This window comes from Rhinolophus hipposideros (assembly GCF_964194185.1).
Source record: "Rhinolophus hipposideros genome assembly, chromosome: 7".
Classification (NCBI taxonomy): domain Eukaryota; kingdom Metazoa; phylum Chordata; class Mammalia; order Chiroptera; family Rhinolophidae; genus Rhinolophus; species Rhinolophus hipposideros.
This window is the reverse complement of record NC_138053.1, coordinates 8,323,866-8,347,250: the sequence shown is the minus strand read 5'-3', so window position 1 is coordinate 8,347,250 and position 23,385 is coordinate 8,323,866. Positions and strand designations below refer to the sequence as shown.

Genomic DNA, 23,385 nt, shown 5'->3' with positions numbered 1-23,385 from the left:
GGAGGGTGGCCCAGGGCTGGTGGGCAGGAGGTCCAGGCAAGGCTCCTAGCCAGTCTCCACCTTCACCTACCCACTGTTCCTCTCTAGGCCCTACGCTTTCCATCCACAAGACAGGGTTAAAAACCCTTCCTTGCCGCTTCCTGAGAAATTACAGATGTGAAATGGCTTTGGGAAAGGTTAAAGTGTTCTCTATAAGGATCAGAGGTCACTAAGGGTGGCAGAGGGCAACAGATGGAGGCACTCCCTGTCAGGCCACAGAACTGCCAGAGGTAAGGCTGCAGAGGGTTTAGTGAGAGCTGGGAGAAGCTGATCTAACCACTTGTGGGGGCTGAGGGCCTGCGGTTGGGGGCAAGAAGGAAAAGGAGAGGACGAGCTCAGGCACCTCCCCACCCCTCCCCAGTAGCAATAGACTCATCTCTTAGCAGCCACTTCCACACTTCTGCTCACACTGATTGATGCCCTCCGGCTCCGACCCCTTCTAGGTCTGCCAGAGCCCCTCCACCTTTTCTGGGAAGCTTCCTTGAGGCCCCCAGCTCCCCAGGAGTCAGTCCACAATTACCCACAAAGGTCAGCAGGAATCTGTTTTCTTAGCCAGACTGGTCTCTTTCCCAACCTATGCTCTGGTTCTATGGCTGTGGAGCCAAGCAGGGGTGAGGAAGCCCGGGTTGTGTCCCCCCCCCTGTGTCCCAGGTGTACGACCTCTGGACACCTGGGAGGGGCGGCTCAGTGTCCCCTACACAGTGAAGGTGGGGACGTGGGGAGCTGATCAGGTCTTCCCAGCCCCGTAGCCCCGGAGCGATTTCCGGCCCCGGGAGTGCTGAAGGGAGGGGGCGTGGTGCTCACCCACCGGATTTATGAGAATCAGACATCGACTTCCCCGGAAGCGACATCTGGGCCTCCTCGAGGCTTCCATTGTCCCCGCGGCGGAGGGTCCAGGACAGTGGTGGCCCCGCCGGGAGACAGTAACCAACGGGCGTCCATGCCCGACATGCCCCACCACGCAGGCCACCCATCGGGCCCCCACCCGCCACGCTCCCGAGGCCACCACTCAGGGCTCCGGGGACGCTTCCACGCCGGAGGGCTTCCAGAACCTGGCCTGGCGCCGGTTCCGTGAGACGGGGCGGTCGCGGACTCTCGCCCGGAACAGGGCGGCTGCAGTCCTGCTCCTAAGCCCTCTGCACCCAAGGCTCGGCCGCCCTGCTGCCCCGCGGCAGCCACCTCCCAAAGGAAGCCAGCACCAGCCGCCTGCACGGCTCCAGCTGGGCCAAGGGCCGGGGGCGCGGCGGGGGCGGGGCCGGTGCGGTGCGAGGCGGGCCGGGGGCGGGGCTCGCTCGGGGGCGGGGCCGGGAGGCGCGCGCTGCGCGGGCGGGGGTCGCGAGCGGGAGCAAGCGGGGCGCGCGCGGCGCGGCGCTGTGTTCGGAGCGCGCTGGGCTCCGCTGCCCGGAGAGCCGAGTCGGGGCCGCGCTGGACCAGCGAGGAGCCCACGAGCCTTCGAGGTTGTGGACGAGGGAGGGAGGAGTCGCCGCCAACGCCAGCTCCTGCCGGGAGGGAGCCCAAACCCGCCGCGGGCCATGAGCCACCGGGCCCCGGGAGCCCGGCCGCGGTGCGGGCAGCGCTCCGCCGGCGCCCCGACCCGCCCGGCCGCAGCTGCGCGCCTGTAGGTACGGCCTGCTTGTCCTCAGTTCCCTCGTCCCCTCGTCCATCATCCTGGACCCGGTCCGTCCCTGAGGGTGTGCGTGTGTGTGAGCGCCGCTGCCCAGAGAAGCGCGGCCGCACGCGCCCCGGTCCCCGCGTGTCGTCTTTGTGTGCGCGGTGGGAGGGAACGCGACGGAGGAGATGCGCCCCCGGTCGGGATCAGCTCTCCGGCCCCCATCCCGGGCCGAGCGGGAGTGGCGAGAGGGGCCGAGCCGCCTCCGGAGTAGCTGCGCCCCCCCACCTACGCCCCAGAGCCCGCGGTGGGGTGAACGCATAGGGCGCCCTGGAGGAGGGGGCCGTGGCTGGGGCGGGGGGCGCCGGGTCTCTTCCCTAGCCCGCGCGCGCGGGGGAGGGCCAACCTGGAACGAGGGTGCTGGCCACCGGAGGGACGCTCTCCAGACCACATTCCACGGGCCGGCACGCCCTCCATTCGGCCCCAGCCTTCTTTCTCCTGGGCACCATTCTCGACCCGCCCACCCCGGGAGCTCCCCGGCAGTCCGGGGCAGTGGGCAGGACCGCTGAGGGTGCCCGAGAGGCGGGCGCCTTTAAGAAGGGGCGGGTTCGTGCCCTCCATTCAGGCCCTTCGGCCTCAGCCATTGATGAGCCTGCGGGCAGCGCGGCGCCCCCGGAACCGCGCCAGCCTATGGAGCCAAGGCCAGACAGAGGCAGGGATCCGTGAGGTCTTCAGAGGGAGAAGGCTGCAGTGACGGCCCCTCGGGAAGCCGCGCGGCGCGGACAGGGCAGCCTCAGGAGTAACTGAACACGGATAAGCCAGAATCGGTGTTCACACCAGCTGGTGCAGGGGAGAACCTCCAGGTGGGGAGTCAAAGCTGGGTTGAAGCCTACCTCTGCCCTATGAGCCTCCATTATCTACTCTGTAAAATGGGGATAGTGCTGCCTAACCCCTAGCTAGGCGACCAGCAAAGAGTTGCCCCCTCCGACACAGGTCTCTGAGCGTGGGGTGAGCGAGCCCCTCTGGGAGGGCAGGAGGAACGAGGGCGTGGTGATCCCAAGAGGCTTTGGCTACCTCTGTTGGGGTCGTGATCTGACCCCTGCCCCACTCTGCCTCCCACTTAGAACAAATCTCTTTCCTCCCAGCCACCCTGGTCCATCCAGGAGGCCACTGGTGGGGGAGCAAACTAAAGGCTTCCAGCTCAGGAACTTTGGGAGAGGTCTGGCACTGGCAGCAAGGCTGTTAGGCTGGTGTAGGTCTGAGATTTTGTGGGGTCTCAGGCAGTTTCCCACAAGCGGCTTCCTTCTACTCCTCTCCCCCTCTAGAGGGCGTGAATGATGGTGGGCAAGAGAGTCTGATGCCGGTTAGTTGAATGGTTCTAAGTAATCAAGGGTTTGTGCGTACACATTTTTTACTGTGAAAAATCTGTCTAAAGTTTCTAAACCCTTCTCCCTACTTAATGGGTCTTCTAGGGAGAGCCCTCACACTCACACCCAAGGGTGGGCTTCCCTAGGGAGTATTAGAAGTAAAACCCCCCCAGGTGGAACCTGGCCCCCCAGAGGTGAGCCAGTGAGGGGCATCTGTGCTGTTTCTCACATGATCTGCACAGCAGCCCTGTGGGTTGGGTACTATTATTATCCCCATTATACAGAGAAGGAAAGAGGCAGGAGGTGAAGTGACTTGCCCAACGTCACTCAACCAGCAAGCCAGGCCTCCAAACCACTTCTCTCTGACAGGAAACTGTTTCGTACCTCTTGCACTGTCTACCCATCCTGGGTTGCAGGAAATTGGGGGTTAGGTGCCCCAGGCCTTCTGGCTGCTGTCCCCATGGAGTTCTGGTCCCGTCTTGGAGCCTGCCTCACTTTCTGCTCCTTAGTGTCCACGTGGGTCTGAAGGGGTGGTAGCAGCTTTGGTGTCTGGGGGGGTTTCTCTTCCCCCCTCACCTGGTTGGGTCTGATTTTTATGGCTGTGCCCTGTCCCAGGGGAGAGCAGGTGTGAGTCCAACATCTAGAAGTGATAACAGCCACACCTGTTTGGGCAGAGTGAGGCGGTGCCACAGTGTGTCGGGAGTACAGCGTCTTTTGACTCCTCTGAGTGGAGCAGGGTGTGGGCTCCATTCCCCAGATACTTCTGACCCTCTCTATATAGTAGGGCCCACCTGGGTCTTATGGTGGGTATAACAGCCACCTAGGGGCTCATGGCCTGGTGGAGAGGCCACAGAAATGTGGTGTTGTGGAGGCGCTGGGGGACAAGTGGAGGCAGGGATGGGAAAAGGGGGCGCTGCCAAAGCCTCTGTATGCTCAGGGCCCACCAACTATTGGAGCAGGGCAGTGGCAGCCTGTGGGGCAATGCCAGGCTGAGTGCTGAGACTCTGAGCTGAGGGCAAGCAGGCTGGAGTAAGAAGACGTATTAGAACTTGGATGTGGTGAGTTTGAGGTGCCTGGAGATCAGCCAGGCAAGGAGTTCATTTGCTCAGAAAAAGGCCCGGGAGCCTTTATAAGCATCTGCAGTGCCAGCGTTCTGGGACACTCAGAACTAAGGGAGGCAGGGTATGTGTATCACGAAAAACCCCAAAGGCACACTGGTGGGCTGGGTGGTAGGGGTTGAGGGGGGCGTCCTACAAGTTTCAGGGGCTGGCCCAGGGGCCAGGGAGGTCTGGGAGGGGTATTCATCAGGACCAAGGTGAGACCCATGACCCAGGGAAAGAGAGAGACCGCAAGTGTCAGGCCAAGGCTGGAGAGGGGGTACCTCTGCGCGGCAACCCCAGGAATGCAGGCCCAGTGCCGCTAGAGCCGTGCCAGCCTGTTCTCCACCTACGCAGGCTGGCCAGGAACTGTCCAGCACCAGGTGCTCCTGAAGGAGGAAGGGCTTTCCTCCTAAGCCCCCAGGCCCTGGTGTAGCTTTTTTCCTGGGTCCCCTCCCTACTTATCTGACACGTACTTCCTGCAGGGTGCAGCTCTGGATTCCCCTACCCTCCAGCCTCTCAGAGTGCCCCCTCCTCAGCATGGGCACCTCCATTCCTGAGTCAGGGCCTAGATGCCCCACTGTGGCCTCAAAGGGAGAGCTCTCCAGGGACGGGGCCTGTTGGGAATAGCGTCTGTTACAGAAAGGTGCAGATCTGAACTTGGCTCCACATTCCCCTCTCATCTATCTGTGGTCCTGGACCTACCAGCCTGACTCCTGACACAGTGAGAGCCCAGGACAAATCCAGTCACTTCCCTTTCCAGGATCCCATTTCCTCATCTTACAATGGGAGAATCCTCTCTTCATGGCAGGGAAGATGTGAGGGGAGAAGGGTTTTTAATAGGGTTTTAGAAAGATACCCCTGGTAACACGGTGGAGCCTGGATTTGTCAGTGGTTGTCAGTGGTTGGAGGAACAGTGGGAAGCAGGAAGGAGGCCTCTGCAGCCCTCTGCCCAGAGCCGTGGGGGGAAAAGAGGGAATGGATGCAAGACTTTTAGGAACCAGCAGAACTTTATTTTTAAACAATTACTTATTTAACCCTCATGAAGCCCTTTGTATCAATCAGTGCTGGTATTATCCTCCATTTTAACAGATGAGGAAACTGAGGCCCCAAGAGGCTGAGTCAACCACGATGACACAGCCAGGAAGCAGAGGAGCTGGGATTCAAACCCAGGCGTCTGGCTCCAAATCTCAGGCTGTTAACCACGGCACTGTCCCGGTATATCAATGAGCAGATGTAGAGGTAGAGAGACGCCAGGCCGTGGGGCCCCTGTGATGGGAACACTGGTTGGATTCAGCCTTAGGGATCCTGAGGACGAGGTTTGCAGGCCCCAGAGCCAGCAGGACCTGTCCATTTTGGGGGTGTCAGTGAAAGCTAGGGGGCTCAGCAGACGGGCTTCCACCCTCGCAAGTGGCAAAGGTGGCGGTTGTGTGAAAGGTGTGAGGGTATAGAGAGGCTCTACCAGCTTTTAGCAGCTGCCTCCCAGCGACGCTCTTTGGCACAGGCCTGGGACCAGGAAGCAGCCTTTGTGGGAGAGCAGGATGGTCCCGCTTCACAGCTATGGAAACATGCTCAGAAAAGCCAGGAGGCCGGCATGCCCCTCCCCCACTCACCCAAGGAGGGCAGAGCTCCAAGTGCTCTTAATCTGCACCTGCCCCTGTCACTCGTGTCCTCCTCCCACACCCACCCTTCAGCAAAGGCCCAGCAGGGTCAAGAGTGTTAAGACCAGAATCATGCCCACTTCTGCCGCTCTGGCAGGGTCATGGGGTGAGCACAGATATTCTGGGTAGGAAGGGTCAGGGATTCCAGCCACACCTCACTCTTGCGGGAGGCCTTGGTTCAGAGCCTGCCCAAAAGTTGTCTTTGACCTGCAGGGAGAGGGGTGCAGAAAGGGGGTTGGGGGGACAGTCCCCCAGAGGCCAGGAGGGCAGCTGGAAGAACAGCAGGATGGAGGATGGAAGGAGCCTTCCTTGTAGTGTGCGGCTGAACAGGCCAAGCCAGGCCAGTGGCCCTGAGAAGCCCAGAGGAGAGGGCGTCAGTGAGCATAGTTAGGGCCAGCTTCCCAAGGGGCAGGGAAGAGCCAAGTGAGGCCTTGTCTCCTCTTCTTGTATTGACAACCCCAAGAAGAGGCTTCAGGTTCACCATCATGAGTTCATGGAGAGGGACACCCAGCCCAGAACAGAGCACCCTTAGTTCTGACCCTCACCACCCTTTCCTGCACTTGGTTGTGTGGGTACCTTTCTGAGAACGGAACTGAGGTAGGTGCAGCAGAAGGGGGGCTGCCCCAGAGGTTCAGTCTCGGTGGTGGAGGGTGCAGCCCTGGTCCTGCTCCTGGGCTGCCGGTCACGGTGCTGAGCAGCTGGCTTGCACCGCTTGGCCTCCTCCCCTTCCCGGAGGGCGGTCGTCTCCTGGGGTGGGGAGGCCGGCTCCAGCTGGGCCTCCCTGGAAGCACTGCTATGGGGCCCCTGCGGTGTAGGCCAGACGGTCCCACCCCCCAGGCCTCCACCCTCTGTGCTGTGGATCGATTGGTTGTCTGCCCATTAGCGGGGGCGGCTAGGCGGCCTCATCAATATTTTAAGGAATGACCTGGCCGTGGGATCCGGAACTGCGTGCTGCGGGGGCTGACGAATGGCCTCTTTTTTTCTTTTCCAATTGTCCGCGCTATTTTTACCACCGGAAGGCCAGCCGCCCCCTCTCCCAGGCCTCTTACTGAATGGGGGTGGGGGAGGGTCTCCCATATGGGTTCCTGGCGGAGGGCTTAGGAGAGTCCACGGCTTAGAAAGGCGACAGGCAGGGAGGGACTCCTGCCCCGCCTTGCTGAAACCCCATCCCATCCCATCCTGGCCCTGGCGAGATGGGAACAAAAAACATTTTTCCAGAAGCCAGACAGGCCAGCTGAGTCTGGGAAAAACCCCAGGTGATGATTGAAGGAGGGTGATCTGCCCACCCAGGGCCCCTGGGGAGCCAGCACCTGATCCCTAGACCCGGTGGGCGCTCTTTGTCTCCAGTCCCCATCCTCAGAAAAGCCTGTGGAGGGGAAAGGCCAACCCCTGCCTGCCCCAGGTCCCAGTGGGGGGGCAGTCTTCAGTGTCCAAGGGCCCCTGGAGGGTGAGGCTCCAGCATCTCCTCTTATTGATAGAGTAGAGGCCTGGGGAGGTCCAAAGCCTTCCGGAGACAGAGCCCAGATATCCCTTTGCCCCATCCTGCACTCACTGTCCTGTTCATCTGGTTCTCTGGGGCCACAGGAGGAAGCACTAGGCCCCTTCTCACAGAAGCAAGAGGACCAAGGACCATAGGGACCATTGGAGTTCAGGGAGGAAGAAGGGCCAATGGTGGGAAGGCATCCTGGGGGAAGAGAGCCTTTCACAGCACAACACAGCACGTCCAACAGGCTGAGGAGAATCAGAATAGTCAATGGAGTGAGGACGGCAGTTCCTTCAGGAGAGTGACACAGGCAGGTGGGGGAATTCCAAGTGCCCCTGAAGGAGAGAGAACTCAGGCCAGCCCTGACAGTGGTGGCCAGGTCCACCCACTTCTGGATTCCTCTGGGTTCCCCTCTGCCCACCTCCAGGCCTTGCTTTTCCCACATCTGGGTCTGTGGTCCCCTGTCTAATTGATTGGCTGTTCCCTGCAGAGGATTGGAAATGCCTCCTACCTCCCCCTAGAGATTAGGGGAGCTCCGGGGCTGCCCTTGCTGCACGTGAATAATTGCAGAGATAGCCTCCTGTGCTGTCCTGAGAGAGAGAGGGAGGGAGCTTGTCCCCATTCTTAAAGTAAGAAAACTGAGGCTCAGAGGTTGGAGTTGTCAACATCACTCACCAAGAGAGAGATGGGGTCAGGCCTTGAGCCCAGGCCAGCAAAGTTCCCTGCACTTGGCCTCACCCCCGGTTCTGGCCCCCAGCACACCCTCGCTCCTGCTGGGGCCGAGCCCATTTCCATGTGGCTTGCAGCCTTCCCTTTGCAGACAGCCATGTCTGGGCCCCAGTGCCTCCATCTGTGACTAAGTTTGGGGCTTCCTGTTGATATGCTGCTTGTGACTTTTACCTCTGGCTGCTCAACTCCTGCTACTTCTGTGTAGCGCCAGCTGGATCCAGGGGACACGCAGGGCTGCAGTGCTGAGCCTCAGACCTGGAGGCTCCTGGCCAGCCAGCAAGGGTGGGGGCAGGAAGTCAAGGCAGGCCACGCTCCCAGGCCAGTCCCTGCCAGGCCATAGCCACAGCCGCCATCCCCTGGGCAGAGTCCTTTCTGAGGGCCACGCCTTCTCCAAGGAGGGCAAGCTGAGGCCTACCTGTGAGAGCCTCTCCCAGGGCCCTGTCCCTCCTCTCTGCCCTTTCTCTTTGCCAGGAATATTGTCAGCCAGCCGGAAGAGCGGGAAGGGACGGGATGCCAGAAACGGGGGCACTGGGACTGACTTCCTCCTCCCTGTCCCCACCTGCCCCACATAGGAGCATAGTTATGTCACACGGGTGTCCATACTTGGTACCAGCACCAGTGCTAACCCTTCCCAGGCTGCCATGTCACCCAGTCTGACGCCCCTGGTGGTCTCAGTGGTACAGAGGGGGAGATGGCCACCGTGGGGGGCCCTGTCCTGCTGGGTAAACGGGTGGGCTTGGAGCACGGGGACAGGCCCTCATGGGCTTAGCTGCAGGGCTTCGTCTCCACTCCCACCCTCCCACATGACCCCCTCCACAGGCCTCAGCTCTCCACCGCCTTGGAGGCCTTGGTGGTGGCAGGTGCATTGGCGCCTCCACCACCATTCCTGACAAATGACTCGGGCCTGCTTTCTGCCCCTGAGGAGTGCCAGTGCCAGGCTGGGGAGACAGACATGGAAACAGACATCTGGAGCCCCCTGCAACTGGCACCTTGTTAGAGGGATGTATAGGAGGGGACTGTGAGCTCAGGCAGGGTGGCAGGGGGAGGTCAGGGAAGGCTTCCTGGAGAAGGTGGCCATAGATTAATTATTGAAGGATGGGTAGGAGTTAGCCAGATGAAGAAAGGAGGAAGAGCAGAGCAAGAAAAAGTCCCAGTGATAGGCAAGCTCATGGGTGCTCAGCTCCATCCTCCCCAACCTCTCCACCCCGTGTCCTGATAAGTCTGCCTCCAAAGTATTGCTCAGGCCTGCAGGGGAAGGCACTCTATCCTCTTCCTGGCCTCACGCCTGCCACACCTGGCGCCACCCCCTCCAGGAAACCTTCCTAGCTCCCTGCTGCCCTCTCCCCAAAATGCCAGGTGAAGTCTATGGAGACCTGCTGGTTTGGAAAACCATCCTCTGCTAAGTGGCCTCATCAAGTGATCCATTTCCTCCCTAGGGCTGTCCCGTGGGTATTGAGTGCAGATCGATGGCCAAGATGGCCCCAAGGTGAGAGGGAATTCCCACAGTGCCCTATGGCCCAGAGGTCCCACGAATGATCTCATAGAAGTGGGGCAGCTATTTTTACCCAGTGTTTAATTACAGAGTTTGGATCCCAGGGAAGAGATACGATGGTGCTCCCAGGAGCTATGAGGGCCATGCGGGAAATGTGGGATCCTAGGAGGGCAGCTGAGGGCATGATCCTCTGCCTGAGTTCCCCTAACATTGGGCTGGCCCCCTCAGATGGGCTCCCCAAGGCAGAGCAGGACCACATCACCCCTCTCACTCTCCATGGGTGTTTTCACCCTAGCCTTGGGGGAGGGTACATAAACACAGTGGGCTGGGCATCAGCCCCCAGTGTTGGCCACACTGGGGGACAAGGACGCAAGGCCCTCAAATGACTGGACGCACGCCGGGTAGTTTGGGAACTCAGTTCTGAGAGACAGCGTGCCTGGGGATAAAGAGAAGGAAGCTGGGGTGAGCAGACAGCTGACGTTCCTGGACTGGGGCCTCTCCAAGAAGGTGGGGTTTGGATGGGCGCTCTGGAGGGAACAGAATTCTAGGAGGTGGGAACACAAGTACAGTGCATGGGCCACTGTCACGCAAAGAAGTCTAGGAGGCAGCACCTTTGGTGCCAGTACAAAAAGTTAGTCGTACTTGACCCACACTAGGAGGTGACCCCCAAATCCCGGAGTCGGGATAATACCAGGCCCGTCACAAGCTCTGTGTCCCTCGGACCCATGGAAGGACTTAGGCAGTGACAGCTGTGACATGCTCAGTATGCCAGACCCATTCATTTAGTCATTCATTCATTCATTCAGGGCGCCTGCCATGTGCTCAGCACTGGGGACATAGCCACTTACAAGGTTGTTAAAATACCTGTCTTGTGGAGCTGGCATGCTCAGGGGAGAGGACAGCACAACCAAGCAAATGGTGCTCGTTTGTCAGGTGGAGGTAAGAACTAGGGAGAAAACGAGGCACATGCAAAGGGCAGGACACGTCAGCACTGGTGGGGCAGGAGCATTTCGGATTCTCAGTAGAGTGGTGGTCAGGGAAGGCTATCAGACAAGATAGTATTTGAGCAGAAACCTGAAGGAAATGTAGAGGAAAGAACATTCCAGACAAGTGCAATAGAGAATCACAAGTGCAAAGGTCCTGAGGTGGCATTATGACTGGTGTGCTTTTGCAACAGCAAGGAGACAGGTGTGGCCAGAGCAGAATGGACAAGGAGAAGAGTGGCAGCAGATAAGCTCAGATAGGTAAATAAAGGCTGATCGTGCGAGGCGTTTGGGGCCAGGGGTAGGACTCTGGCTTTTACTGAATGGAATGAGGACCACCGCAGGATTTTGAGCAGAGGAGGGACCTGACCTGTCTTGTTTTAGAAATGACTAGCTTCCTGGGTGGAGAACAGATGACGGTGGCGTGAGGTCAGTTTCCAGGGGACCAGTGAAGAATCTGCTGAAGTACTGCCTACAACAGAAGAGGTTATGTGGGTCCGCGGACAGCAATCTGGCCGGCAAGGAGTGGAGGAAGGGTTGGGTTCGTGGCATATTTCAAAATCGGCCTAGAGGATTGCACATGACTTCCTCCTAGCCACGAGGCTTTGAGGGCCCTTAGAAGAGGTTACTTAGGGAAGTGAGGTCACTGGAGGCTGTGGGAACCCCACTTCAAAGCAGCTGTCATCCCAGCCTCCTTTGGCAGCCCCAAGAATGGACGTGGGGTTCCCGAGACTGCTGTTGGAAGAGAGAGTGAGTGGGGGGGCTTCCCTGCTTCCTTGGTGGTCCTTCTCCACACGTGGGTCTGCTCAGAAGGCTGCATGTTGTAGGAGCCCCTCTCCTCCGCCATGCACACACAACACACAGACCTTCACAGCCCCAGGGAGCCCTGGGGGAGCACGCGTGGAGACGGGACAGCTGGGCTCTCCGCTCAGAGGTCCCCAGGTCACCCCAGCTCTTCTCGCCCGCAGCTGCAGGGGGCTGCGATGGGCCGGGAGCCATGAATGGTGCCGCCCCTGGCCCCGCCGCTGCCGCCCCGGTCCCGGACTGGCGGCAGTTCTGCGAGCTGCACGCCCAGGCGGCCGCCGTGGACTTCGCGCACAAGTTCTGCCGCTTCCTGCACGACAACCCGGCCTACGACACGCCGGACGCGGGGGCCTCCTTCTCCCGCCATTTCGCCGCCAATTTCCTGGACATCTTCAGTGAGGAGGTGCGCCGGGTGCTGGTGGCCGGGGCAGCCAAGCCCCCCGACACCATGGAGCCCGAGCCGGCGGCACTCAAGGTGGCGTCGTCGTGCGGCCACTCGCGGAGCTCTGAGGACGTGTCTGCGGCCAAGGCCCGCGTCCGCAAGGGCTTCTCGCTGCGCAACATGAGCCTGTGCGTGGTGGACGGCGTGCGTGACATGTGGCACCGGCGCGCCTCGCCCGAGCCTGACGCCACCCCGCGGGCCGCCGAGGCCCCGGCCGAGCCTCGCGACAAATGGACACGGCGCCTGCGGCTGTCGCGGACGCTGGCGGCCAAGGTGGAGCTGGTGGACATCCAGCGGGAGGGCGCGCTGCGCTTCATGGTGGCCGACGACGCGGCCGCGGGCCCGGGCGGCGCCGCCCAGTGGCAGAAGTGCCGCCTGCTCCTGCGCAGGGCCGTGGCCGGCGAGCGCTTCCGCCTGGAGTTCTTCGTGCCGCCTAAGGTGAGCGCCAACCCCGCCTGGGGGCCGCGGAGGGGCGTGCGCGCAAGGACTGGCTTTGGGGACCTGGTTGGCAAGGTGTAGTGCTGAGTGTTAGGAGCCTGGCGTGTGGGCCCACTCTGCCCGTCTCACAAGTCACACCAGAAGCCCTCGTTCCACCTGTGGGGTGTCGGGACTCTGGATACCAGACAGGTCCTGGAGTGCTGCTTTTCCAGGTGTTGGGGCACCTGGCTGCCTGCCCTCTTCTCTTCCTCACCTGGGGCCCCTGGGGGACTGGAGCCTCCCAGGGAAGAGGTCTGGGTGATGAGGGCAGGGAGTGACAGTGGCACACACCAGGGGAGCTCCTGAGGGGTGGGAATCTGAATCCCCAGGTCGGCTGCCAGCCTCTAGCCCAGCCCCTGCCCGGGTGGCCCTTTTCTGGCCTGGGTTTCGAAAGCTAACCTTAAGCTGTCACCAGCACTGCTGCTCACTGAGTGCCCTGTCCCCTCCCCTCTCTTGGGGGCTCATCCTCAGAGCGCTGGGGCAGCTTTGGGTCTCCTGCAGAGGAGCAAACGTGCCTTGTTTGGAAAATGGGACCAACTGTAACAATAGTCCTGCTTTCTGAGAGCCCACTGTGTGTCCTTCGCAAGCCTGGTGGGCAGGCTTGTCCTCCCAGCGTCCGAGCAAGGTGGGCCTCATGGTGTCCGGGTCACAGAAGAGGAAAACAAATACTCAGAGGGGGTGTGGACTGCGCAGTCTCACAGCTCGTGGGTGGGAGAGGTGGGCTAATTACAGCCACCACCCTGGTGGTCCCAGGAAGGAAAGGAGCATGGAGGTAGGTGCTCCCGCTTACTGGGAGGTTTGGAAAAGAGGGAGGTTGTGCTGGCGCGGCAGCTGGCAGCACCCCCCAACAACCACCCAAGGACGCCACCCTCGTCTGGGCCCACTCTATTCTCAGGGCCTTGAGTCCACTTGAGTTTCACCTCTGTCCCCATCTCCCAGCCTGTCAGAACTCTGGGTTCCATTGGAGGGGCAGGGCGTGTGCTCCCCAGAGCTGGCTGACCTGAGCCGCGTGAGAGGTGACTTCCTAAGGGGCTATCTGCCCCCACCATTCGTTCCCAAGGAGAAATTATAGACCATTCTGCCCAATTCCACCCCTTGTCAGACAAGGAAAGCAGGCTGGTGAGGGGTGGAAAGTGATGCCCAGGGTCATCCAAAGGGCACAAGCCCAGACTTTCAAGGCCTCCAGGCCCTGAGTGGCAGTCACAGCTGCCTGGCTGTAAATAGCAGGGGTGGCTGCCCTGGGAGAGGGGATACAGCAGCTGGTGCCTTCGTTATCCCTCCCAACCCACTATTCACCATGGCAGAGGGCAGAGCTCCTGGGGGATCACTTCCTCAACCTCTGAGGAAGGCAGGTGGGTTCCTACCCCCTATTCTGGCCTCCTTTTTTCATGCAAACGTTAGAGAATTCAGGAGGGAGCGTGTGGGAAGATGGATCATACCATAGTAAGGTCTCGAGTCCAGTTTCCTAAATGTACTGGATCCCAGGGACTCCCTGCTGATACATACACCCCGCTGCCTTTTAGTCCTGGAGACCTAGCTGTACCCCTGGAGCAGACAGGAGCTTGGGGTCTGCAGGCCCAACGGCTATTTCCTGGGATCTTCACACTTACCTCTCACACAACCCCATGAGTCAGGTCTCCGGCCTCCTGTCCCCCAGAGCCCTGTGCCAGGCCAGCGCTAGGGGCCCAGGGAACAGTGAGGCTGTGCCCCTGCCCAGGGAGGAGCCACCAGGAAACCAGCATTTGCAGGACAGGATGATAAACCTCAATGGGGTGAGCTCTGGGGGCCCCAAGGAGGGGAAGCTCAGGCTGCATAAATGTTCACCAGGCAGCAGGGCCCCAGGACAGGCATTTCTGGAGGCACAAGTTGAGTGAGCGAAATCCTAGAATCATGAAACAGCCTTCTAGCTCTGTCCAGGGAAGTGGGAACAGTGAGGTGTGGCTGTGGGTGAGAGGCAGCGGGACCAAGAGAGACAGACTGAGGAATCAGAGTGTCCAGCCTGCAGGAGCCCGGCTGGCGTCGCCAGTCCAGGCCTTCACAACAGACGTCTGTCTGCTCCACCCACTCCAGGACCATGCCCCCCTACCCCCCCCACCCGCCCAGGGGCTGGTGTGATGGCCGCCTGCCATGGTTAACCGAGCCCCTCTGTCACAGCTCCAAGCACAGCCCTGCACCCGCTGGATGGTAGCCAGTGCCGCCAGGAATTCCCATTCGCCTGCCCACCCACGGTGTGGCCCTTCCCTTTCCTCCTGAGAAAGTCCCTGTCCAGGAGCCCAAGCCCTGCCAGGAATCTCAGTCTGAAGCCAGCCCCAGGGGGCCTTCAGGTCATGGCCAGGAGCTTTGGGGGCAGAGTGGGGAGGGTTGGGCACAGAGTGGCCCTCCCTGGGAGTCCTGCCAGCTCACCTTGGTTGAACCCCACACTGTCCCCTTTCCTCCACCCGGAAACAGCCCTGCCCAGCTCGAGGAGCCTTGTCTGAGACAGGCTCCAGGCCGTGCTCTGGAAAGTCCAGTCTGAAGGCGCAGACCAGCTTTTTGATTTTTTGTTGTTGTTTTTTTGATGAACTAGAATAAAATAGAAAATATCACACTCAATCACACACAAGATAAATATTATCTGGTACATTTGTTTCAGAGATATTTTTACCTGTATATGTATTGGGTCACAATGTCATATGTATTTCTTATGGGTCAAGGTCAAAAATATGAAAACAATAGATCTGGTGAGTACACTGGGCAGAAGGGTGGCCCAGAGTTCACCCCACAAGGTTCAGGTGGGAGATTCAGCTGTCACTCTCAGCTCTGTCCCGGACTTGCTGTGTGACTCGGTGGGGAGGTCCCTTTCTTGCCCAGACTCCCTCAACTTACCCGTCTGTGGAATGGGGATTAGAACACCTCTGCCAGGACTGCCATGGCGTCCTAATGTGAAGGCTGCTCTGATCTCTGGGAAGCGGGGAGGGTAGAGAGGGTTTCAGAGGGCCCTGTGGTGACTCTCTCTGCCCCTTCTGGCCCCCCAGGCCTCCAGGCCCAAGGTCAGCATCCCTCTCTCGGCCATCATCGAGGTCCGCACCACCATGCCGCTGGAGATGCCGGAGAAGGACAATACGTTTGTGCTCAAGGTGAGTCTCACCTGTCCCAAAGAGCCCGGGCTGCCCTGGCCACCTCCCTCATGGGCAGCACCCGGAGACCATCGTACGGGGAGTGAGGGGAAGGGGCCGGCTACAGGGCTGGGTGGGGGGAGCCCCGGGACCCTACACATACATCGAGCACCTAGCTACGGTTTGAATCCAGGCCTGGGCTCTAGAGCCGAGTGCCCCAGTGTCACTCGCCATCTGGGGCCCCCAGTTCCCATTTCCTCCTGGGCCTAGGTGAGGTTCCTCTGAGTTTCACTTCCTCCCCTCTCCCCCCACTGGAGCCAGCACATGCCCACCCCAGGGGTAGGCAGACAGACTGGTAGCCAGCCTGCAGCAGTTAATGCAAATACTCCTGTCACAGAGCACTGGAGTGTGGGAACCCACACGGTCCCACAGAAGGCACAAAGGCACTGAGTGGGGGTCTGTGGGCAGCTCACCCTTTTCGAGGCCCCACCTCACCAGGGTGGCCTGTTCAGTTTGCTGAGGACAAGGCTCCAGGCTGCCGGGCTGTGCCCTGTGCCTTCTCAAAGGATTAGAGGTTGCTTGTGCGGCCAAGTCCCCAAGGAGGCTGGTTCCACCCACCCAAAGCCTCACGGAGTCCCCCCTACTCCTCTGCAGGCTCCTGGTTGGGTTTATGCTTTTACTCGCCCCTATTTGTTCAGTCACGGACTCCCTTATTCATTTAGCAAACACTTACCAACCGCATTGCCTCGTCACCCCCGGCTGAAGGCTGAGGACACAGCCTTTCCCTGCCTGGCGTCCCCACCTGCTGAGGAAGAGGGGTTCAGAGCCTCCTTCCCATCAGCTGGGTGGCAACTGTGCTGCTCATTATCCTCAGGAGCCCTGAGCCCAAGGGGCTCACCTGCAAGTCCCGCTCTGAGCCTGTTTCCCATCTGTTCAAAGAGGGGTTGCAGGTGGTCTCCAAGGACCCCCCCAGCTCTAAGATGCTGGGAGTCCAACAACTGCATTGTAACCAAGGTACGCGACAGGAAGCCAAGAACATGCGGCCTTGGCATCACAGAAACCTGGGTTCGGGTCCCAGTGCTGCCACTGAGTGCTAGTGGGACTTTGAGCTAGTTACCTGATCTCTCTGAACCTCAGTCTTCTCATCTGTACAATGGGGAAAGCATACCTCCTTCTTCCCAAGGCAGTTGGGAAGAGTTCATCAGATAATGTATGTACAAGATGGAACTCTGGGCCTGCCCACAGCAGGGGCTTTCCCCTCCTCCCTTCCCCTACGGAGGCTGCTTATACCACGGGCCTGGCCTTAGAAGTAGAGTTCCAGGCATTAGGGCACGTGAGCCCCCAACTCAGTGTGCTGGGCCTGCTGGCCCCTTGGCTGACTCGAGGGTTGTGATGCCCTTTCACCCCACCTCCAGGGTGCCAGCTCACCCTTCCCCAGTCAGCATGGCCGCCTCTGAGGCTACATGTCCAGGGCCTGAGAGCCTGAGGACCTGAGGTCAGCTGGGCTGGACGTCATCCCCAGTGGCGGGCCTAGGATGGAGGTGCTGCTAAGCGTGGGGTGTGGCTCCACCCCAGGACCTTGGCCTGGGTTTGGGGTGGTACTTGGTGGTGACCCCACTGTCTTCCCTGCTGCTCACACCACTGAGCTCCCGTGGGGGAGGTGTGGGATGAGCCATTTGTCCTGGGGTCGAGAGCCCTCTGCTGAGGGTAGAGGAGGTTGGGGTACTGATTGCTATCTGGACTCCTGGCCCCCGTGTCCCCAGGTGGAGAATGGAGCAGAGTACATCCTGGAGACCATCGATTCACTGCAGAAGCACTCATGGGTGGCTGACATCCAGGGCTGTGTGGACCCCGGGTGAGTGTCCAAGTGGCCCTGGGATGGGTGGCAGGGTGGGGTGGCTATCTGGTGCTGAGCTCCCAAAACGGGCTTTTCTCGTGGCAGGTCCTCTCCAGGTTGGTGCCAGCCATTCCTCCATACCCCCACCCCCACCCCTATCTCTAGCAGGCTCTTGGAGGCCTGCTGTGCAGGCCCAGGGCCCAGGAACCTGGAAGGAAGTTGGATCAAGTCTTCCCTCACCCCAGAGGAGCCTGAGACCACTAAAAGAAGGGCAGGGATGGGGTGAGCGCAAAAGGCTGAGGAGACAGAGGGGAGGCCCCTATCCTAGCCTGGAGCTCAGAGATGGCGTGCTGGTCGAGCGACTCACCATCTCAAAGCTTTAAAAGTGGGCCTGAGCCAGGCAGCAAGGGTTAGGGGTAAGGCAGGGCAGAGAGAACAGCCCAGCAAAAGGGGTGGAGGTGTGTGTGACCCCGGGACTTGCAGGGAACATCAGGCCTTCGGGTAGCTAGGAGTAGAGCTGGTGAGGAGTGGACTTGGGTGAGAACCTGGGAAGCTGGTAGGTTGGAAGCAGTGGGGAGCCATGGCTGGTAACAAGCAGAGGGCAGCTACCATCAGCTGTGAACAGGAAGAGCAGCAGGGAGGCTGGCTGCGCCATCCAGGAGACATTCCACAGCCAGGAGTAGGAGGGGTAGGCAGGCCAGTAGCAGAGCTTTGGCAGCAGCATTCCTGGCTAATGGGGTGAGCCAAGTCCTGGAGGGAGGGGCTGCTGCTTTCTAATTAACAGTTTCATTGAAGGAGGCACAATCGAGTCCTGAGTGCCTCCCAGGCCCCCAGGCCCCAAAGTGGTTACAGTGCATCCCCTGCCACCCGCTCAACCATCTGCTCTGCAAAATCTTTCCCCCGACTCTGTGAAGGTAAACCTTACAGTATTTTAGATCTGGCAGGGTCCCAGACACCTTGTGTCACAGATGGAGAGACAAAAGCCAGGAGCAGTGAAGGGAGCTGCCCAGGGCCTGCCCACCACTGTGCCCTGCCACCATTGGAGGGACTCCTTGGGACCCCAGGAGGCCATCCCTTTGTGGGTTAGTGGGCAGGGATCTTGTGACCTCAGGACTGCACCCACCTGGAGACCTCTCTTATATGGCCCTGTCACTCACGTGACAGCCACAGAGCAAGCGGAGGGTGTGACAGAGGGCCTCGGGGGCAGAGGAAGCCTAGGTGGCCACTGCCTGGTTCTAGGAGCAGCCCTGGTCCGAGACCCATGGCAGGACCCGGCTACACTTTCTCGCCTTACAGGGACAGTGAGGAAGACACAGACCTCTCCTGTGCCCGGGGAGGCTGCCTGGCCAGCCGAGTGACCTCCTGCAGCTGCGAGCTCCTCACAGAGGGTAGGTGGGGCCAGAGCTGACTGGAATAGTGGAGGGCAGAATTGAAGAGGGGTGCTCACTCTGAGATGGTCAGACAGACAGATGTGCTCCTTACCCACTACTTCTCCAGCAGCAGACCTGCCCCGGGCCCCAGAGACAACGGCAGCCGTGGTGACAGCCCCACACAGCCGAGCTCGAGATGCTGTCAGCGAGTCCCTGGTCCACGTCCCACTGGAGACCTTCCTGGACACCCTGGACTCCCCGGGCGGCAGCAGTGGTGACAGCAATAACACAGGTGCCGTAGGGGCAGCCCGCTCTCCCCCACCCCAACCCCTCCATCCTACGACCCCAGCCTAGGCCATGGGCACCCACCCACCGCTCCACCAAAGACCTTCCTGAGCGTCAGAAGCAATGACACTTCATCCCACTGGGTCCTCTGCACAGCAGCTTAGTATTCTGGCTTCTGTAGGCCAGTCGAAGAATGTGAGCCTTCCCACAGGCCCTGGTTTCAATAGAAAACACTCCCAGAAGGGACTCAAAGGGTCAGAAACGGGTTAAGAACAAGGAGATCGGACCCCAGGTTTGTCGCTGACTTAGAGCGTGATCCCGGAGTAGTCCTTCTCTTCTCTGTGCCTCAGTTGACCTCATATTCTTAACTAGTGGGTGAGGTCAGCTCCCTGCCTTGTTATAAAATTATCCCAGCAGCATTTTACATGTTAAAACCCAGCAAGGGGTTGCCTCTCTTCTCTTGTGTATTTGCCACCCCCCTCCCCCCACACACACCCCTCACACTGTCATCCTCTCCAGGGGAGGAGGGAGCCGAGCCTGAGCCCGAGGCAGCACCAGAGCTGGAGCTCTCCGACTACCCCTGGTTCCACGGGACACTCTCGCGGGTCAGAGCAGCGCAGCTGGTGCTGGCAGGCGGGCCCCGGAGCCACGGCCTCTTTGTGATCCGGCAGAGTGAGACTCGGCCCGGGGAGTACGTACTGACCTTCAACTTCCAGGGCAAGGCCAAGGCAAGTGTACAGGGGGACCACGGGGTGGAGCAGCCAGCCCTGGGCCAGGGGCCCAAGTGGCCCTGGTCCTGAGGCTGCGCCCACACCCCAGAAGTAGGTTCCTTGGGTGTAGATGTGGCATGACTACCCATGGGCCAGGCCTACCATTGGCCATGCTCTTTGAACTATCCGGGTCCTTCACACACTTCTCTGAGGGGCTGCAGTCTGCCCCAGATTTGGCTCCTCCATTATCCAAATGGGACGTCACCTCTTAATGGCGGAGCACTCAGGAGGCCAGACCCTTCTCAGCACTTAACTTTGACCCTGTGCATTAGGGTCACATAGCACTAGGGTTTCGCAGGATGTTTATCCAGAACCAGGTCAGTGCAGGGCTGGGGTCAGCCAAGGACCTCCTGCCCCACCCACGCCCAGACAGCCCCATGTTTTCCCTCCTCAAGTCAGTTCACCAGTCCCTTCTGGGACCCAGCCCCGGGCCAGGCCTGTGTTCAGGTCAGGGGACGTGGAAGGAACGAGACACAGGTGGGCCCTAGAGGACCAGGCAGGAGGGCTGTGCAGGGGCTGGAGGGCCGGAAGAGGTGCCCCACCCTACTGGCCAGACTAGGAGGGGACCTTGACCTGAGACGCGTAGTGGAGGGAGAATCCTTAAAATGAGGAGGGAAGGGTGATCCGGACAGGGCACAGCTGGTTTGACGGTGCACCCAGACGGTGGGCTGCGGAGGAAGGGCATGGCATGCAGGTAATGACCTAAGGTGCAAAGGAAAACATGACAGCAAAGGGAAATGATTGTGGGGGGTTACAGTGAGCCCAGAGTGGGCAGGAACCTCAATTTCCCCCAATCTCGAGTTTTCGCTAAGGAAACAGCCCCAGCCCCAGTTCCTCCCAGGACTCAGTTCCCGTAAGTCCCTGCTGGAGGAGGGGCCACCCCAGGACTGCTGCTCCAGGCCTGCGCTGGTAATCAGAGTCCCAACCCCCAGCTGGCCCTGTGCAGGCCGTCCCCAACTCCCAGGGCCTCTCTGATTGGCAGTGCTGTCACTGAGGAGGCAGCACCTCCCCAGGGACATCTCCTTGGAAAGCAACCGCCGTTACCAGTTCCTCTGACAACCAGGCGCTTAACGCCGTCCCTGGCAGCCCCCAATGTACTTCTTGGCCTGCACCTCCCCAGGCGGCCTCCCTGAAGGACTTGGAGCTGATGTATGCCTGAGCCGGAGGCCAGAATGGTGGCCAGCCCACAGTGGGGATGAGGGAGGTGGGGACACAGGGGGAGGGGGGAGAGGGGCAGGAGGCTCCTGTCCTTCCCGGGGAAAGACCCAGACTGGGATTCATGCCAGCTTCTGCCCTGTCAGAGCAGGTGACTGCCCAGGGTGGGATAGGTTAGTGGTGGGGTACAGCAGGATCCCCAGCCTCTTGCTTGCACTCCTCCTGGGAAGGAGGACCTCTGCCCTCCAAAGCAGCTCTTTTCACCTTTTCACCTGAAAGGTTTTCCTAAAGACTGAAATGCACCCACCTTGCTTCAGGCTCTGCCCTGGGCCTCTGCCCCCAAAGGGCCTGCCCACATTTAAGGCTGTGGTGATTCCCACTGTGCAGTTCCTCGCAGGCTGAAGCCCTGCCCTGGCTGCCATTAATGCTCCCCAGGTTTGCTCACGCTTTTCTGGCAACTTCTGGCTCTGCTGAGTGGCAGAACTTATTCACAGAACTACCCTCACCCTCTACCCCTCAACCCCCATCCCCAGGGCTTCTGTCCTTGATGTAGGTGGCTAAACCAGTACCCCTTCCTGGGCTTGAGGCTATGTACATACTCTGCAACCTTCCTATTACCTCCCCTCTTGCCACACACCCCAGCGACAGCCACTCTTATTCCTGTGAGATACATATTGAACAAAATAAGGCGAAAGCCAGAGACCTGTGGCTCACCACTAGAGACCACAGATTTGTTGCTGCTCTCCCTGAGGTGTCTGTCTGTCCCACGTGGACCCTGGAGACCCAGGGTGGCACCAGCCTGTTCCCCATGCTCCCGGTGCTCCCACTGCAGCACAGTTGAGAAGCACATACTGCCACTCCTCGCCAGCCAGCCTCCGGGATTCCACCCCTCTGGGTTCTGGCTCTGCGGGCACAGCGGGTAGGCCCCTACCTACTGGGGTGGGAGAATCACAGAAACGTGAGTTCTCTTCCCAGTTCTGTGCCTGTGACTGTGGGTGAATCACTCCCCCCGCACCTCAGTTTCCCCGTCTCTAATATGGGGGCTGTAATCTCTACCTTTTAGAGCTTTTGGAGATGAGACATGGGGGAGGGGGGTGTGTGAGGGGTATGATGTGGGTGCTCCCAGCATAGGGACAAACGCCTGCTCCCTTCGGTCCCAGCCTGGCTCTGTAACCCCATTCCCCAGCCCCACCACAAGAGTAAACCCCCCTGAAGATGGGACTGGGGGGGGGAGGGGGGAGCCAGCTGTGACACAGACCATGTGGCCTCTGTGAGGGTTGGTCCTCCCATTGACCCACAAAGGCACTTGCCGGTCCAGGATCCCAACACTGACCACGCGGACCTGTGCCCACAGCACCTTCGCCTGTCCCTGAATGGCCACGGGCAGTGCCACGTACAGCACCTGTGGTTCCAATCTGTGCTTGACATGCTGCGCCATTTCCACACCCACCCCATTCCACTGGAGTCCGGGGGCTCCGCAGACATCACTCTCCGCAGCTACGTGCGTGCCCAGGGCCCCCCACCTGGTAAGACGCTCCCACCTGGCGCATGGGGGGGGGGGTCTCAGGAAGACAGACAGGTGGGCAGTGGGGGAGGGAGCCGCAGCCCGGCTCCGCGCGGAACGTGGGAAGGAGCGGTGCGGGCTGAGTGAGACCCAGCACGCGCGGGCTGAGCACGTGCGCGCGCTGCCTCCTCTGTCCACCACGTTAGTTATGGGCAGGTGGGTGGGCTGGCAGCGCGAGGGCTGAATCGGGGCTTTGTGACCCAGGCCACCCCCTTCCCCCGGGCCGCCGGGCCTCGCCTGAGGCGCTCGGGCCGGGAGAGTGGGCACAGGTGGCGCCCACGACACTGACGCGCCGTGTCCGTTGCAGACCCGGGGCCCTCGCCCAGCGCCGAGCCGGCCAACCAGCACTACTTCTCCAGCCTCGCGGCCGCCGCCTGCGCGCCCGCCTCGCCCTCCGAGGCGGGTGGGGCCTCGTCCTCGTCCACCTCGTCGTCCTCGGCCGCGTCCCTGCCCGCCGCCCCGCGCGGCCACGGCGACAGCGCCGAGCGGCTGCTGGAGGCGGCGGGCGGAGCAGACGGGCCCCCGGAGGCCGCGCCGCCCGGAGAGGGACCGCGCGGCCACACGCGCGCCGTGGAAAACCAGTATTCCTTCTACTAGCCCCGCCTGTTGGACGCCAAGGCCCTGCAGCCGTTCGGACCGGCCCGGCATCCACCCACGTGTCCGTCAGGCCAGCGGACCCTGCCCACCCGGGGCTGGGAGGGAAAAGCGAAGCTCTTCAGTGAAGACATAAATGTTATTAAAGAGCCTGTTTTAGGGACTGCACCCAGCTCTCCTGTCGTGCTTTTCTCCTGCGCTGCTCCTCTGGGACTGTAGGGGAGAAGAGGGTGCCACACACAGGACCCCTGTGGCACCCACCCACCGTGGCCCGGCACCTGCCTGCCCCCACCCAGCTGTCAGAAAACCCAGCTCCCCATCTGCGTGGAGACAACCTGCAGTACCTGAATGGGGCACAGGTCTAGTCCCGGGCGGAAGCAGGGCTCAGGGAGACTGCCCACGGGGTAGGAAGTGGGCAGGGGTCTTTAGTGGAGCTATGAGGGGGGAGGTGAGGAAGGCGTGACCTGAGCAAAGGCGTAGGGGCAAGAATGAAGGGTGGCAGAGGGTAGGGGGGTGTCCCTGGATGCAGGCA

The 23,385-nt window shown here is 60.5% G+C and overlaps 1 protein-coding gene across 5 annotated transcripts; it reads left to right on the top strand.

Moving 5' to 3' along the window:
- The first annotated feature begins 1,362 nt into the window (after positions 1-1,362).
- Positions 1,363-23,020, top strand: SH2B2 (SH2B adaptor protein 2). Of its 5 annotated transcripts, none has more exons than XM_081054326.1 (9): positions 1,363-1,661; positions 11,429-12,144; positions 15,198-15,299; positions 17,042-17,133; positions 18,412-18,503; positions 18,613-18,777; positions 19,290-19,498; positions 22,050-22,221; positions 22,567-23,020. In XM_081054326.1, exons 2-9 carry the CDS (start codon positions 11,458-11,460, stop codon positions 22,854-22,856), a joined length of 1,809 nt encoding a protein of 602 aa, XP_080910452.1. In that variant the 5' UTR covers positions 1,363-1,661; positions 11,429-11,457; the 3' UTR covers positions 22,857-23,020. The 5 variants fall into 5 exon arrangements, with proteins under 5 accessions (XP_080910452.1, XP_080910453.1, XP_080910454.1 ...); XM_081054327.1 differs by having other exon boundaries at positions 1,587-1,657; XM_081054328.1 differs by lacking the exon at positions 1,363-1,661 and adding an exon at positions 2,386-2,511.
- Positions 23,021-23,385: the final 365 nt, after the last annotated feature.